The sequence below is a fragment of the Taeniopygia guttata genome, chromosome 3 (assembly GCF_048771995.1).
Source record: "Taeniopygia guttata chromosome 3, bTaeGut7.mat, whole genome shotgun sequence".
Lineage (NCBI taxonomy): Eukaryota > Metazoa > Chordata > Aves > Passeriformes > Estrildidae > Taeniopygia > Taeniopygia guttata.
Genome location: NC_133027.1, coordinates 47,322,406 through 47,334,664, shown reverse-complemented (window position 1 = coordinate 47,334,664; position 12,259 = coordinate 47,322,406). Strand labels below are relative to the sequence as shown.

Sequence of the window (12,259 nt, the reverse complement as noted above, 5' to 3'; positions counted from 1 at the left end):
AGCTAAATAAAGCACAAAAGGCAACCACATCTTGTAAGCTACCGAGCGTATCAAATTTTAACAGAAATGACCTAACAAGCTTCTCAGAATTAAGAATGCATGATCCTGATTGAGTAAATATTTTTTAAGGGTAAGAGAACAACACCAAGCCCTTAACATCAGACTGCTGAAAAAAAGAGGTTCGCTGTTTATTATCAAAACAAGCACAGGAAAAGTGGCTCAGAGACTAGGTATACTTTCTCTCAAATATACTTCATTTCCTTGTGAGACAGTCCTTAGTAAAAACACTTGGAAAGAGCATTTTCCACTGATTCTACAGATTGCTGTTATGAATTCACAATTTAAACCAAAATAGACTAAGCAAGGATTTTACTTGTCTGTCTGCCTATTTTAGAGAGGCACCAAAAAAAAAAATCTCAGTCACTAGTTTGGACTGATTTTAAAACTGAGAGGAATAACAACCATTTGATTTAGTAATCTTATGACTTATCAGTTTGTTGTTCAACAATCTCAATTAATGCTGAAAGTATATAATAAACTTAAGTCAAAACTTATTTATAGTCTTCATCTCAACCCAATTCCCAAGATACATGTAATGGAACACCTATCAATGGAATTTGACACCAATTAAATGGGGATAAGAAAAGCTTTCCCTTTTGGTTCTCCCCAGCAAGAGCCAAAAGGAATCTGATGCCTACCAGTCAGGATTCATGTCAAGGAGCTGGCAAGAGTTACCAGCTCCTATCTAGTATGCCATATAATCAGTTTGTTAGTGCATTTAATTTTAAATTAGAGCCTACTTAATGAGCAGGTTGTTTCTTCAGTTTTAACAGCTTTTACTTCACACAGCAAATACAGTGCAAAGAGTTCAATTTGCAAAGACTTGGCTAATTCTGTTACTTCAAAGCCCAAAAAAGTTTTTACTTCTTTTTTACTACAGGGGTCACAGCGTGTATTCTCCTCTCCAACAGGCTTCAGAAAATACAAGAGGCACGAACAGAGACCGGGGATGGCACAGGAGCACAGAGAGACCCTGGCTGGAACCTCAGGAGCTCCTGAGCAGTGCCAGGCTGGCAGACAGGGACTCCAGACAGTGACTGCAGCACCCCCAGCCAGCAGCCCCCAGCCACTATGGGCCAAGCAGCGACACACAAGGACCCCAGACTGCCACGGTGCCATCTGTGCTTCATGACTTGGTCAAACACAGCCATTCTGGCAGAAGCTGTCTTTCCAGGTGGGAAAAATGGGGCTTGGTGAGTACAGGTACCAGGTCAGAGGCCATGACATTCACTGTATTAGTATTTTTTTATTAGGGCACTTGTAACCAGCATCCCTCTCTAGCAGTCTAGCTGGTGCCAGCCACTCCTAACACCAGGAAAAATTCAAGAATTTTAACATAACAAAAACTGTCACTTGTCTAAAGATCGCATCCCTTTTCCAGTTTTAAAAATACAATAAGCAGTGAAATAATAGTAACTTTCACTTTCAAAAGCAGAGGAAAGTAGTCTCTGGTTTGGTAGATCTACCAGTGAAAAACCTTATTTTTTTCTTATAGCCTTTGACTTATTTGTAAGTACACACTTTTGTGTACTTCTAGGAGTACACAAAGTGTGGCTTTTTTATCAAAAGCAGACAAAACTAGGATAAAAAACATCCAGAGCTATCTACTTGAGCTGAAGTATCTGTGTTGAAGGGCACAATCCACACTGTGCCTTCATAAACACTGATTTATTCAGATCCACAGGAACTTTAAGTAAAATTGAATATTTAGATACAAGTAAATTAAAATGAAAACTTGTGGGTTTCACGGAGGGGTTTTGACAAGAACTATTCATTCTAAGTTTTACTAAGAGCTGAAGCTTCCCCTCTCAAAGGAGGCATACAAACCTCTGTCTGTCAACCACTGAAGATTTTTTTTTACAGAAGATATTTATTACCATTAATTTCACTGTTCTATCATGGGTGAATAATCAATATTAAAATGACCCTTCTGTTTTCATAGTGAGTTCTACTAGCTCATGCTCTATCAAATACTCTTAATATGAGGATGTGTAATGGTCTCAAAGCAGCATCTCATTGGAGACTGTGAGCTTTTCCCACCTTTCCCTTCTAGGCATTTTGGTTTACACCACTTCAGTTAAGAGAGCAGCACCAGTAAGCTGTTCAAGAAAATTCACCATTTAAGCTGTGCAATGTGCATTAGTCAGCCTGATACAAATGAATGCATCTCCCAGTTGCATCTGAATTTCTTAGTTTAGGAGTATACTACAGGAAAAAAATAAAAAACTGCTAGGGAAACAACTCTAGCAGTTGAACAGGAAATGGCTAATTGACATCTTCCCCATCCCCCAGAAGCCAAAGCTCCATCAGCTGCTGCAGACAGGAATAAAACACAGCTCACCTGGCAGCTGGGAGGAACAGGGTAAGAGGAGCAGTTACATGAATGCTAAACTAGTAAACTAGAAGGCTGAAGTTTGAGAGACAGAAAAATCCATGTATTTTGCTTTCAATAAACCTAAAACATCAATACAATAGATCCAAAAAATTGACACTAACAAATCTCAATACATAGGAACAAAATTTACACTTCTAATGTTTCCTGTCATTTACTCCTTTGACACTGCACCTAAAACACCTAAGTGTCATTGGCAATGTATGCATCTGAGTACCAAAATAAAGAATTCTCTTTGGAATAGTATAGAATATTTTTCAAATCTCTCTTTTCATTGGTCTCAATGCAAGGTTTAAAATACTTTAACAAAGAACAAAGATTTGAACTGGCTTAACTAGTACTTCTGATAAAAGCACTCTTTTAATAAGAGAACATCCAAGTTAATTTTGTGTTTCTCCCCAACACAACTTGCAATTTAAATCTGACTTCCTATCACCAATTGTTTCTTAATCAATAACACAAAGGCAAGTATGTATAGTTTCAAACACATCACACCTAGGAAGAAATGTGCACTTACCAAGTGAACGTAAGGCACAAAGTATCCAAAAAGTGCAGCTGGAATCCCTAAAGCCCAGATTCGGTAACTGAGAACTTTGAAAACAGAGAAGTTGCAAATCTTTTTCGCAGGAGGTAATTTGAATTTTCCCTTCTTTCCTCCCTCCTTGTCTTTGGTGTTGGGAACAAGAGGTTTGTATGTAAATCCAGCCAGGAACAGAACAAACATAAGGATGCAGAGGACCCTCAAGGTGTTGAACAGGTCGACAGAGTCGATGAGGACCCTCAGGAGGAAGGGCAGTGACACTGTGAACAAGCTGCTGCCTGCGGTGACAACGCCATTCACGAGTCCAAGGCGCTTCTTGAAGTAGTGCCCGAGAATGACCAGGGATGGCTGATAAGCAAACGAGCAGCCACAGGCAAACAGGATCCCGTAGGTGAAATACAGAGGTTCAATGGTTCTGTACCAAAAGAAAAGAACAAATCATTAGTGGTTGGTAAGGCAGTGGATGTGACAACAAAACAGTTTCACAATCAATCAATCAATATAAGTCACTACTGTAAATAAGAGTTTGTATATACTTATAGTTGAATAGCACTGTATAAGATTAATTCAGCAACTATTCTATCTCCTTCCACTGAAAAATTTCACAGAATTCACTGAACGGGTAAAAAAAGAAAACTTACATTCAATTATAATTACAGCAAATAGCGTGGCTAAAGAAAGTTTTAAAAATCATTGTCAGGACAAATAAGCAAAATGTAAGTTCAACCATTGCTGGGTTTTTGGAATTTTTTTTCTCCCAAAGAAAATTGTACTGTTTTGATTTCTACATTTCTTTACTGTGCTAGGAGTTCAAATGTAATACTGAACTCTCCTCATGAACCCAGAAAAATCAAGTAAACAATTTGTTATGAAAATAAGGTAACAAATGTGGCAAACATCATTAATACTGAAAAATATAATATTTAAATACTGATTACAAAAAATTTGTAATGTAATATGTTAGTAAATTTTAGACTCTTTAGGTATTAATTTTTTTAGACAGATAGTCTCCTTTAGAATAAATATTTTAAATTCAGTGTTTTGATACATATATTGAATATGCTAAGAAAAAACTAAAAAAATTGTTAATAAGGAATTAATCATTTCATCTTATAGTAAGGTGGGCCTTCATCATAAAGTTCACTACTATTACCATTTACTCAACTGAAATAAAGCAGAGAAATTGTAATTGGTCACAAACATGTGACATCAATAAAAAGTATTTGTGCAAGATTTAAAAGAATGAAGTAACAGCATCAGTATAATTAGTGTAATTAATTATAATTATTAATCAGTATAATTAGTGCTGTAGTATTAGTTAGGGAAAGAAACATTTTTTAACATTTAGATGGAGGCAGGATGCAAGCAATTTTATATGAGCTTTCTGAGGTGGCACATGAGAGTATATAGTTTTTTAATGCTATGTTTACAATGAACCCTCATCCCTTGTTTTATCAGTTACCATCTGCATTTAAAGCACTTCTGGAAAACAGTTAATATTTTTAATGTTTAACTTTTTTTAAAAAAGTATGAATGCTTTATGTAGTGCTGCAACCTGCCAGAACCCCTGTGTAATAAAATATTTCCTATGCAATAAATAATAAATAAATAAATAAATAAAATATTTCCTGTGCAATAAAATAATTCTTATGCAATTAAAGAACTTCTCAGAAAAGAGTATTTGACTAACCAAGATCTAACTCCAGGAACTCTAAATTCTAAAAATAATTATTTTTGTAACATAATATTATCACTTTTTATATTAAACTATCAATTTCTGAAACTTATGATACACAACATAAGCTAGAGGAAACAACATAAGGGGGACTTATTACCTTTATTAATTGAAATTAACCAGGAGATATAAAACCAGAAGTTACAAAATGAGAGGAGCAACATCATACTGTGAAGACAGTGAACTTGTGCTTCCATATGTAAATTCACTCAAAGAGTCTGCAGCATAACATGCACATTAAAATATTGTCCTGCATTATAAACATCTCAATTTCCTAAGAACATAGGATTTATATTAAGAAATTAGTGCAATGCAAAAGCAGTAGATCATAGTGACATTTGTCTGCTTTACAATATTTTACTTGTAGAACACTGACTTCTGTATCTGAACTATACTCCTTTAATGAAATGATAACATCACAGTCATAAATCACTTTAGTGTGAGTAACATAATGAAACACCAAGTATGCACATCAACCTGGCATGTACTCTTACAAAAATTCACCTCTGAAAGTGCTCTTCAAAGTTTAGTTAAGCTGAAATATTTGCAAAGTCTTTACAAAACAACTTGCTCTTGCATGTCTCTTCTGTGCCCTTGTTCCAGTGGGTATCAAACACGAGAATGATCTTTATCTAGACAAGTGTGGTTTAGTATTCATCACTCAACATACTACTGGGAAGCAAGGAGGAAGAAAGATTTTTCCAAGACATCCTTTAGTTTTTATCTCACATTTCGTAAGAAGCTTCTTAAAACATATCAAGAAGTGGGGGGTTTACTTGTTTGTTTAATAAAATGAATTGTGCCAAATATGTGCACCAGGATTAACCATTCAAATCACAGCAGCTCACATCCATCTGATTCAGAGTACAAGCACAGAAAAGACATTTTCACAAGCTTTTTGCCTGTGTAAATACATTTACACCTAAGTGGAAAGCTCTTCTGAATGTAACTTGATTGTTCCTATATTTATTCTGCTAAGGGTGGGGAGGAAAAAATAATCTGAGAACTAGAGGTAACTTGATTATTTTCCTGCTACTCTTTACACCCTGCCTTTACTAACCAATTTCTGACAGTGACTAAACTAAGTAATTGCCTGTTTCCTCATCTTCTACAGGGTACATGCAACAAATCAGTTGCTCTTGAATTTTTTAAGATTTACTCTGCAGAAGTTACATGCAAATGAAAAAGTGAAAAGAAACATACAAATTAATTGTAAACTAGAAGAAAAAAAAAAACACCCAAAACAAATCAGCTTTAAATATAGTCAATATATGAAGGTTTTCTCTATTTCCATGTTTGGCAATTGGACCAGCAAGAACACAAGAAAACATCCAATCTCACTAGAATTTCAACAGCTTCCTACTGTGTTTTTATCACCACTAAAACTGTTTCAAAAGGAAATTACAGGGACAGAGCAGGAAGGGAAGACAGCAACAATGTTTATGTACCTGTTAAAAAAAAATGTACATCAAGCAAATATATAAGTTTATCCTGGACAATGCTGTTGATCTTATAGCACTAGTCTTACTGTTGATATATTTATACATAGTGCTGCTTGTTAAATAGGAACTCTTGTTTTTATTTATAAACATTATATTTTTAAAAATACTTTTGAAGCTGAAAGTTTACAAGTCATAATTTGAAAGACAAAACCAAACCCAAATAAATCAAGTTTCCTAAAGATAATATAAAGTAGCACTGTTTAACCCTTCTGTGGATTAGATCAATATTACAACACTAAAAAAAACTGATAAAATACTTTGAAAGTTATGAATTTAAGTTTTTTACCTTACAAAAGAACTTGAAAGGAGTCCAACAAACCCTACTGCTGCTCCAATAACAGCTACTTTTCGACAACCAAACAGGTCTGTGAATATGCTGACTATTGGGGAGCAGAAGAAGACCATTCCCATAGAAAGAGAGCTCACCCATGCTGCAAAAAAAAAAAAAAAAAAAAAGACAACATTTTAGAAACCAAGTGATTTCAGCTTTCAGTTAATATTTGTTTTCACCTAGGATTTTACGTTGCTGAAATAAAGCTGGGTAGCAACTGGGTAACTATTTTAAAAACATGTATTTACATCTTAAAATGTATTTACTTAACATGTTAAAAAAGCCTAAAAATTTACATAATCAACTAATTTAGATTTTATCAGCTCAAAGAATGCAATTAACTTTTTTGTAGCTATTACTTCTACTTTTTTGTTTATAAACACACAGATATTTGTCTAGTAACTAACCTAAAATTCAAACTGATGCCTAGGCCATTAAAGATGACTATTTTCGAGGATCCATATCCATTCTGACATAAGTTAGTTCATTTCACTTGACTTAATGCTGGACCTGAATACTTTAAACAGGTACATTTGCTGAGAAAAGATTAATAATTTTTAAACTTCATTACTAGATGTAGATTATACTGAACATCAATATTGAGTAATCAATAGGCTTTCAGACTGTAATATAAACATTAGGAATGTGATTTTACTTTAGACTAAACAAACTTGAGTTAGTAAACTTCCATCCATAATGGGAAAATGTCACTACTTTTGACACTACTTGAGCTTTATAGACATTGTGAAAACTGGACTTGGTTTATTAGATAATTCAGATCTGATTCACGTAAGTTCACTATAGTTTCAACCTCAAGTGGGTTTTTTTAGCACAGCTACTAGTCACAACTAATATTTTTGATATGTATAGTAGCATATATATCGGAAATGTCCCAGTCTATATGGAAGAAAAAAAAAATGTTCTGAAGGTCTGAACAAGAAGTGGGAAAAGCTGCTAATTCAAAATTAATTAATTGGAAAAAAATACTTTCGCCTCATTTCTAATGGTACAGAAGACAGGACAACTCTTTCAATCTGAAAGAGTTTTAAATTTGCGTAATTGAAATTTTGTTTAGAATATTTTTCCTAAAAACATAGTTAGATAAACAATTGTTATTAAGTGATGAACGCAAATAAAATTATCTGGAAAAGCATATAACCACAGGACTAAATTAAGTATATTTGCAAGAAGATCTGTCACTACCAAGGCTTAGGAGATATGTAATTGAACTGCCAATGAACTCTCCACATTGTCTAAAACCTCATCGTGCAAGGCACTAAAGACAGAAAAAGAAGCCAACGAGCAAAAACTTGTTTCTTCCAGGAGTTTACAATGTAAATGAAAGACAAGAGAATAGATAGCTAGAGATAACCAGAAATGAGTACAAGTAACAAAACCTTTATTTTAGGCCAAACAATGCTTTCAACAAACCATGGCCTGTTTGGGGAAGGGAGGGAGGGAGGGAGGGAGGGATGTGTGTTAACTGGGATTTTTTGATCATGTGATAAAATAACAGAGTTTCAAGATACAATCTAAAGAGTGAGGTGCTTTTATGGCCATTTCCTGTGTAGGACTACCCCATACACGATAGCCCTGCCAGCCTTGTACCTCTGCAGCAAAACCTCAAGCTGTATGAAGGAACAGCATAAGAGAGTAGGAAGAGCAAAGATCCTCTGACACTGCTTGAATGGCAAAGACCAAATTTATGAAAGGTCTAGTCCTTCCCTGCATTTGCTGCAGTTTTACTGTCCAAAGGAAACTGCAAACAGCAGGGACAGAATCTCCATTTCAGCCTGTCACTTTCCCAAATAAATGGTGGCTACACCACCATGAACCATCCTCAGCACCTCTGCATGATTTGCAGGACAGCACGAAGAAACAGAGTCCCCCTCCTGCAAGGTCAAGAGGCAGCCAAGTCTTGAGAAGCATCCATCACAAGTTTCAAGTGGTATGAAGTTACCAAGAAATGGCTGAACCACCTGTCACCTTCCTGCCCATGTACAAAAAGATAAAAAGGCAACAGATAAGAAACAAGCCCACCAGAGATGACTGATTTTGAGAATCCAATCTCACATGGGCCCTATTCATGGAGACAAAACAGGCAAAGAAAGGCGCCTTATGAAAACTGAGCTTCAGTAGTGTGCATAAAGTAACAGACTAAATTACTTTAGAGCTACAGGCTGTGATTTTATTTCCATTCTCCTTAGTGAAGTCAACATGTACAGTGTTTTTTAATGGCCTATACAGCTAATAAAATAATTGGAATATAAAAAGCTGAAGTGAAGATATTCAGCTCTAATTAAACTTACAACACATTGGGTTTGTCTCTTTATGCTTCCAGGTACCCATGAAAAAACTATGCCTTTTTTATAATTTGATTCTCTCTTCTTATTATTACAGTAATAACAGGGCAGAGCCTAAAAGAGAAGGTTTCCACTGGTTTTCAAACACAACAGACAGTTAAGATAAATGATGATGCCTTATCTGAAGCATTTCAGAATGGAATGGTCATGTGGGAATAAGTCCCACTGCAGAAGTGGGAGGCCATGCTGCAACCTAATGAAAACTGGAGCCCTTTAAATTACTACTTCAGGTTAGTAGGTTGCTCTAATTAGCCTACAAAAATGTAATTTACAGATATGGTTGGCATGTCTTGTATGAACAGCTTTATTATTTATTGAAAATAATATTCTTGAAGTTAAAATTCACATCTATACATGGATCGAGAAAATGTACTGCCATCTTCCTTTGTGAAGAAACCTTGCACCAAAAATTAACAGAACAGCACATGAGTAAATATTTAAATGCCCTAATGCAAATAATTATTGCTGTGATACCTTCATTCTATAAAGAAATTTGTTTCTTTAAAATACATTCAATAGATCCAAGTAATTTTTGATCTCACTTTATTTAAGTAAGTTTTCAAGCACACTTTCTCATGCAGTATGAAAAACGTATATTGAATTGTCTTCCACATTTTTTCAAACAGATTTTACAACTCTCCTAAGTAATACAAGAAATTACAAGTGTAGCTTGCCAGAATACTGAGAGCTCTCTAGAGCAGTTATTACATATTAATTAAAGTATTTCTCCTGCAGGCTACTGGCTGCCTTCCTGGCACAAGCTGGACAGAGCTGCTAATTCAGATACTAATACAGCACCTAATTGCTACATATAACTGCATTCATATTCATACGCAAAACATTTTGATTACTATAGAAAAAACCTATTTCTACTTTAAGGACTTAAATATTCCTTAAGGCACAGAAAGTTAAGAATTAGCTCCTCAAAATACATCATTTTTTGTAGATTTAACAATTCCCAGGCTTCCCTAGAAGATGGAAAAGTAGTCATCCTTAAGATAAAAGTATCAGACCAGAGAGCAACTGTTTATTTGTTCTGTGCCACTGAAACACCTAATGGATAACAAAAACTCAAACTTTATTATATGAAAGTCACAGCTACATGTTCTTCCCCAAACAGTTAACTGAAAATCTCAACATATATTCTGATATTTCTTTAATTATTTCCTGTGTTCAAAAGTCTACAGCAATGCAACTATATCACACACTCCAAAAATAAGCTGCTGTTCCAGCACAACTCATTAAATGTTAAACATTATTTTAAATAGTGTCTTTACTATAAATATAGCATCTAATATCTGAGCATTCTCAGAATTATGCCCATTGTCACAGTTAGATTACACAACACATATTCATCTGCCAAATTATAAACCAAGCTATTAAATTTATTAGTCCATTTTTTAGAGTCAAGCACTAGGATTTACAGGACAACAAAAAAGAAAACATTATTATCATGTTCCATTGGAATGCTTGATCATGCACAAATTTAAATAAAGGCTACTTGTCCAAAACATTCTTGTTTAAAATCAAATTTTTCTAAGCATTACAGTAAGGAACTTAGCAGTTTTATCCTCAAGTGTCTTTCAAGTGGTTGGCTCAACACAGTAGTAACACCCTTCATTCTTTAACAAGCTTCAAGATTTTTTTTTTTTTTTAATATTTTCCCTTGAGATTGTTCTGGTTGAGAAAGGGAACAAAATGCTGCTGTCCAGAAGACAAGCAATATGAGGCAAGAAAAATAAAGGCACTTAGTAACTTCTAAAAGCTCAATAAGCTTGAATAATATTTAGCTTTCACTAAGTTATTAGTTACAATTTATGCAAGCATAAGGAAGCCTGTATGTATTCTCCCAGCTTCAAATCATTAATAACTGAGAGACTTCATAAGCCTATTATTATTTGTTTTTCTTTATATATAAATTTGGACATTACTTGTTTTTCCACTGTATTTTCAATATTCTGGCAATTTCTCCTCCATGAACTGCCAAGCTTCCCTGGAACACTGGTGTATTTTCAGCATCCACAACTTCTTACAGCAAAAAACTCCATAATTTAAATATGTAATGGTAAAAGACCTGTGCTTTATTACGGCCATTTACACACATGGATATTCTCTTCAGCAAAGCAGAAGATTGGCTACCACAAAAAGATTTGTTATGAGAATAGTTTGAGAATTTGAGAGATTCTGTTCTGGAGAAAACAAAAGTAGTGTTGAAAGTTATTTCTGGAAATAATTTGCATGTCTCCAGCTAATATTAATTAATGCTTTGCCTGTTAAATCACATTTATATGGCATTTAATTTTTAAAACAACAAGATACTTGCAAATGCTGTGTAGATCAAAGATTGATTTAGCCCAGAATGCTGTTTCTGGCAACCACAAAGTACTTGGACAAAGACCTCTGGAAAAAGAGCTAGCATGCTTTTTCCCTACCTACATCCTCCCAATATCCAGCAATAAGCAGCTTAGAAATTGCCTAAGCAGAATGTTGCATCTAACCATTCAACAAGAACATTTAGTTCCATCAATATTACTTTGGCTTCTCTGCTTTTGTTGTAATCAGTTACAGAACATGCTCAGGCACCAGCACCACACTAAAAAGAACTCCCCTTGGCTTTGAACTTACTCATATATAATTCCTCCACTATAAGAAACAAGAATTAGTCATCCCTGCTGAGGTTCTTCTTGAAACCCATGATTATATATGCCCTAATCAGATCTGTTCATACTAATTTTTCTCCAAAATGAAGCAACTTTTTGATTCAGTCTGTCTTTGTACAGAAGATGTACTTTGCCCCTTTATATTGCGTACATCCCACTGTTTCTGAGACCAGGTAGCCAGAACTGCATGCAGCATTTAATAATAAGTTTCCGTGCTAACAATTTATTGCCCAGTCTCTATGTTCTAACTATATTTCATTTTATCCCCCCTCTTTTTGTTCTTTATGTATTGCAGCTGCTTCAGAGTAAATGTTTATAAAACTATCCATGACCTTATTTTCCTACAAATGCTAATGATGTCTGAAGGTGTAGATGCCTTTATTTTTACCACCAATTTGGATTACAATCCTCCTCATGAGACACATACATAAACTGAATTTAATGTGCCATATTAATCACTCAGCAATAACAGAAGAACACAGCAAGTCTAGTGGTCAACCACCAACACACCCCTGTGTGAGCACACACTAGAGTCTGAATTTGTTCAGCATGCAGAAGACATGCAGCTCAAAATGCATCTAATAGGTGTCTCCACGTAGCTAACAGATGATTATTACAGATATAAAGCTATCTTCTTTTCAGTCATGTACAGCAATGGGACAAAAACCCAACTGA

At 34.9% G+C, this 12,259-nt stretch overlaps 1 protein-coding gene across 2 annotated transcripts in view; it reads right to left on the bottom strand.

Annotated features, from left to right (window-relative positions):
* Positions 1-12,259, bottom strand: part of SLC16A10 (solute carrier family 16 member 10) — a 64,245-nt gene that overhangs the window by 18,057 nt on the left and 33,929 nt on the right. For both annotated transcript variants that reach the window (XR_012055017.1, XM_030267752.4), the window contains exons 2-3: positions 6,517-6,661; positions 2,970-3,408 (exon numbers count right to left, since the gene is read on the bottom strand). Coding sequence is in view for 1 of the 2 variants with exons in the window: in XM_030267752.4 (XP_030123612.4) it covers positions 2,970-3,408; positions 6,517-6,661 (584 nt within the window). In the remaining variant the exon portion in view is untranslated. The remainder of the gene's footprint in view (positions 1-2,969; positions 3,409-6,516; positions 6,662-12,259) is intronic.